This window comes from Vicia villosa, linkage group LG2 (assembly GCF_029867415.1).
Source record: "Vicia villosa cultivar HV-30 ecotype Madison, WI linkage group LG2, Vvil1.0, whole genome shotgun sequence".
Lineage (NCBI taxonomy): Eukaryota > Viridiplantae > Streptophyta > Magnoliopsida > Fabales > Fabaceae > Vicia > Vicia villosa.
In genome coordinates this window covers 154,414,382-154,420,361 of record NC_081181.1, presented here as the reverse complement: position 1 = coordinate 154,420,361, position 5,980 = coordinate 154,414,382, and the positions used below count along the sequence as shown (strand labels likewise).

The following is a 5,980-nucleotide window of genomic DNA, read 5'->3' as shown; positions in this document are numbered from 1 at the left end:
TATAAGATAATAGGCATATGATTCTGATTACATGAATTAAATGTATAAACAAATAAAACAAGAAATTATTCTACCACAATTGGAAATTATTGTGGGTGACTAATTTATTACACGAGGATTTGCAAAAACAAGATAATATCTAGAGGGGAACGACCAAATTTGATGAAAAATTGCATTTTTGTTTTGTTTGATTTAATCATTGAACAAACAAAATGATAGTAAATCTTGCATTTCCTTATTGGGCAACATCTTCCCTTTCCTAATGATCAAGATTTTCACCTCCCTCTCTCTCCATTGAATTTCCTTTGATTCTTTTTGCACTTTTCATGTTTCAACCTTTATTTGAAGGATAAACACACCATTTCCAAGTCGTATGCCAAGTTATAGACTTTAGAGCTTGTAATTGGCTAAAACTTGTCAACACACTTAAAATTTAAAATAACACACAAATATAAGTGTTGGGCCTAAATAAAACCAAGTCTTACCCAAACACATTATTACAACCCAAAATATGAATAACATTAAGTAAAAGAAGCAGCATAACATTCACCCCTTCTTCTTTGGGGGACTTATTCAATTGACTATTTTAAGCCTCGAGTTTTATAATTTAGACCTTGTTTCCATCATAATTGCTACCATTTGATTTAATGTATCCTTAGCTTTCTTGGCATGTGCCCCAATCATTGGTTTTCCTAGCCATTGAATTTTTTAACCTGTGTCTTTAACAATTATGTCCTCGTCATCCCCTCCCTCTTGAAGAGAATTTGATCCCGAGTTGAAATTGTCATCACCTACATCAAAAAGAGACAAGTCAGCCACATTAAATGTATCACTTACATTATACTCACCGGGTAGCTCAAGTTTGTAAGCATTACCATTGATCCTTTCAAGCACTTGGACGGGTCCATCTCCCCTTGGTTGAAGTTTGGATTTTCTTTGAGTAAGAAACCTTTCTTTGCTCATATGTACCCAAACCCAATCACCGGGTTTAAAAACAACTCTTTTCATCCCTTTGTTTGCATGCTTAGCATAACTTTCACTTTTCTTCTCAATTTTCAATTTTAGTTGTTCGTGCAATTTCTTAACAAAACTCGCGTAAGCTTTTCCATCTTTATGTTTTAAAAGAGAAGTGTTAGACAATAGTAATAAATCAAGAGGGGTTAACAGATTGAAGCCATAAGCAATCTTAAAGGGTGAATATAAAGTATTACTATTGATAACTTTATTGCAAGCCAAACTCCACATGTGGTATACATTCTTCACACGTCTTCAAATTCTTTTTAAGGACAGTTATAAGAAGAATATAAGGAGTTAAATTTACCACCTCAGTTTGTCCATTCATTTGTGGATGACAAGTAGTGGAGAAAATTAATTTGGTGTCCATCTTACCCCCATAAAGTTCTCCAAAAATGGCTTAGGAACTTAGTGTCACGATCGGAAATGATGTTTCTTAGTAGACCATGAAGGCGCATTACTTCTTTAAAGAACAAATCAACAACATGACTTGCATCATCTACCTTTTTGCATGGTATTAAATGAGCCATTTTGAGGAACATGTCTACAACAAGAAAAATAAAATCTTTTTCATCCTTTATTTTTGGCAAACCTAAAACAAAATTCTCATTGAAATGTCAATCAAAGAAAAATCAGGGGTAGGCAAATGTGTATAAAGGTCATGAGGCAAAACCTTTAATTTAGATTTTTTACACACAATGCACCTTTCAAAAAAATTTTGAACATCATTTTTCATGCGAGGATAATAAAAGTATTCTTGCACCAAATCTAAGGTTTTGACAACCCCAAAATGACCCATTAAACCTCCTTCATGCGCCTCAGTTAAAAGTAAATCTCTAACGGAACTTTTGGGCACACATAGTTTTTTTATTTAAACAAGTACCTAAAATATCTATTAATGGCAGCGTGATCACAAGCTAAAAATTTGGAAAAAGTTCACGATAATTCTCATACAATTTCTTAATGTGTTCCAAACCAAAAAAATTTGTTTCAAGAATAGAAAGCAAAGCATATTTTGTAGATGACGCATCTACCAATACATTTGCTTTTCCTTTTTTATACTTGATCACATATGAAAATTGTTCAGAAATTTTACCCATTTAGAACGCCTCTTGTTCAAATTACCTTGCCCTTTTAAATGTTTCAAAGATACATGGTCATTATGAATGACAAATTCTTTGGAAAAAAAGATAATATTGTCAAGTATGCAATGCTCTAAACAAGACATACAATTCCTTATCATAAGTAAAGTATTTAAGGGCATCCCCTTTTAATTTCTCACTAAAATAAGTAATTGAATGTCCTTCTTGCATCAAAACAACTCCAATTCCAGCATTAGAAGCATCACACTCAATTTCAAAAGATTTGACAAAAGTTGGCAATGCTAAAATTGATGCGTTGGTGAGTTTTTCTTTTGGTGCAACAACTGTTTTCTCTTGTTTCTAACCCGTTTTAAAAACAACATTCTTTTTAACTATTTCATTAAGAGGTGCAATAATTGTGTTAAAATCTTTCACAAACCTACTATAGAAGCTTGCTAAACCATAAAAACTTCTTACTTCACTTACATTTTTAGGTGGCGGCCAATCATTGATTGCTCTTACCTTTTCTTCATCCACATGAATTCCTTTGGAGCTGATAACAAAACCTAGAAAAATAACATGATCCGTGCAAAAATACACATTTTTCAAATTCTCAAATAAATGTTCTTGTATTAGCACTTCCAAAACAACTCTTAAATGTTCACAATGGTCTTTTAAATTTTTGCTATATATTTAGATATCATCAAAGTACACAACAACAAATTTTCTCCAAAATTCCCTCAAAATATGGTTCATTGGTCTCATGAAAGTACTAGGTGCATTAGTTAAACCAAAAGACATAATCATCCATTCATATAAACCATACTTTGTTTTAAAAGTTTTATTTCCATTCATCCCCTTCCCTAATTTTTATTTGATGATACCCACTTTTTAAATCAATTTTAGAAAATAGGTATGCACCAAATAATTCATCAAGTTAGTCATCTAACCTATGAATTGGATGTCTATATTTTATGGTAATATTGTTAATGGCTCTACAATCAGTGCATATTCTCCAACTACCATTTTTTTTTTTGGAACTAAAATAACAGGAACATTACAAGGACTTAGACTTTCTCTTACCCATTCTTTTATTATCAATTCAGCAACTTGTTTTTGAATCTCTTGAATTTGATGTGGATTGCTTTCATAAGCTGGCCTATTAGACAAAGATGCTCCCAGAATGAGATTAATATGATGTTCAATTCCTCTTATAGGTGGTAATCTATTTGGTATCTGCTTAGGAAATAAGTCCTTAAAATCCTCCAAAGAAGCTCAACACAACTTGACAAATTTTGAGTGTTAGAAATGTTAGTTAACAAAGCCACCTATTTTTAAATCAGCAAATATATGGGTTGTTTGCTCATGATTGTCTCTTTAATCTCTCCTTTTTTTGGCAATCAAACTCTCTTTTTTTAACACTCTTTTTTTTTTGTCAAACTTCTTTTTTCTTTTTCTCTTTTTTCTTGCTCATATTTTTCTCTTAATTTCTTTTGATCCTCTCTCACCTCACTAGGATTCAATGTGCAAGAATAATCTTTTGGCCATAATGCATAAAAGAGTACTTTTTAGTACGACCATCATGTATAAATTTTTTATCAAACTGTCATGGCCTACCAAGCAACAAGTGACAAGTTTCCATGGGCAACATATCACATAAAATAGAATCTTCATATTTACAAATTTTTAAACACACCTCTACTTGTTTGTCAATAAGAATTTCAACATTTTCATTATGCCATTGAAGTTTGTAAGGCTTAGGGTGAGATGTTGTTTCCAACTCTAAACTTTGAAATAAATCGTGTACTAGCAACATTAGTACAACTACCACCATCAATGATTAAAGAACATACATTTTCTTTCACTAGGCATCTTGTATGGAAAAGGTTTTCCGTTTAATTTGATTCCTCCTCCTTGGCTTGGTTTCCCAAGAACCTCCAAATCATGCAAAGTTCACCACTTGAAATTTCTTTAATATCCTTTTCATATCCTTCTTCAACATACCAATAATATTCCTCATCCTCAAGCTCCTCATTTTCTTTAATTAGCATAGTTCCTTTTGTTGGACATTAAGAAGCCATGAGTCATTGACATTGGCACTTAAAACACTTTAAAATATTGTTAGTAGAAACATTTTGAGATGAGTTTGTACTTTTACCTTAAGTGTCACCCACAATCTCTTTTGATGATGAAGAGGCTCCCTCTTTTTTTTTTGTCCTTCCAATTTTTTGAATTGAAAGAAAAACTTGAACTCCTCATAACTTGTCTTTTCTTATAAGTTGTTGTTCTACTTTGAAGGCTTGATGAACTAAGTCCTCCATAGACAGATATGGATAAATTTACACTATGTCACTAATGTCATGGTTTAATCCATGTATGAACCTAGCCATGGTTTCTTTTTTATCTTCTCAATATTAGCTCTAATCTTTGCAACCTCTATCTCCTTACAGTAATCTTCAACACTCTTAGAACCCTGGGTTAGGACGGGTCGCGGGTTATTACATACAGTTTAATCGAGTTATTGGGCTATTTTATTTTGAACTCAAAAAATCATATAACAATAAAAAAATTGTTGGATTAAACAGGCAATCTCAAGTCTCAAGCTAAGGGAGAGAACTCATAATGCAAATTCACAAATAGTCTTGACTCATTCACTGTGTGAGGAAAAATTATGTTACAGAACTATTAGATTTAACATGCAACCTCTCTAGTCTATCACAAATATATTATAACATAAACTTTCTTATATCTATCTATTAAAACAATATTAAAACAGTTTAGAATCTATCACTCATGTTAAAACTTCAATCCATTAAAACATCATCTTTTATGTTAATGTCACAAATTTTAAACCTTTCTAATCTATCACTCATTTGTCCTTATTTTTAGCAATGTAAAATTCTGATGGAAATTAAGCAGCTCAGAATTGTAATGCATATATCAGAGGATAGAAATTAAGCATAGTTCATAATTGTCACATACTGGATATACAAATAGTTTAGAATTGTAATGCATGGAAATTGAGCATAGTTCATAATTGTCACCTACTAGATATAAAGATAGTTATTGTAATGCATGGTGTTAAGAGTCCCACATCGGATGATAATATATGGCCTAAACATGTGCTTATAAGTGGGGACAATCCTCACCCTACCAGTCGATTTTGTAGAGTGGGTTAGGCCTAATCACATTTCTTACCACATGGAAATTAAGCATAATTCAAAATTAGAATAATACGATACAGTTTTGTTATAGTGTGTTATTCGGCCCGCCCGTTTAAATCCAGTTGAACCCGCATACACCATTCATTTGAACCTTGATATTACCAGCAATCACACATTCTCCTAAATAAATCAAGATATTAAACTAAATTTCAATTCTTACTTTATTTTTCTTTTTTTTTTTAATAATTTCTTCTTCTTCAATATTAATTCTATTAACTGGATAAATTTATTTTTCATTTGTTAATTTTTTTCTTTATTCTTATTTTTTTTAATTATTAATATTTTCTTAATTATATTTATCAGTTCAACTTTAATGATGTTCATCTAATTTAAATTTAACCTTGTTGATCAACAATGAGAAATTCTAGATTTAATTTTTTTTTCTATTCTTCCTCTATATATGTCTCCTAAATTTCTTTTTAAAATTTGAAAGTTTGATTTATCTTTTACAGACAAAATATTTTTTTATTATATTCTTTTTTTAATAGTAGAACCGATTTTTTAAATTGATTGATATATATATATATATATATATATATATATATATATATATATATATATATATATATATATATATATATATATTAATTATCAAAATATTTTTTGAATATGATTTAAAAACTATTGTTTAATATTAAAATGTTTTTTTCATATATGTGT

General features: G+C 30.5%; 1 protein-coding gene across 2 annotated transcripts; it reads right to left on the bottom strand.

The window, feature by feature from the left end:
- Positions 1–262: 262 nt before the first annotated feature.
- On the bottom strand, positions 263–2,704 carry LOC131647130 (uncharacterized). 2 transcript variants are annotated; one of them, XM_058917044.1, is made up of 3 exons: positions 2,583–2,704; positions 876–1,558; positions 263–791 (listed from the first exon to the last, which is right to left on the bottom strand). In XM_058917044.1, the coding sequence occupies exons 2-3, from the start codon at positions 1,243–1,245 to the stop codon at positions 709–711; spliced, it is 453 nt and encodes a 150-aa protein (XP_058773027.1). In that variant the 5' UTR covers positions 1,246–1,558; positions 2,583–2,704; the 3' UTR covers positions 263–708. The 2 variants fall into 2 exon arrangements, with proteins under 2 accessions (XP_058773027.1, XP_058773028.1); XM_058917045.1 differs by having other exon boundaries at positions 876–2,669.
- Positions 2,705–5,980: the final 3,276 nt, after the last annotated feature.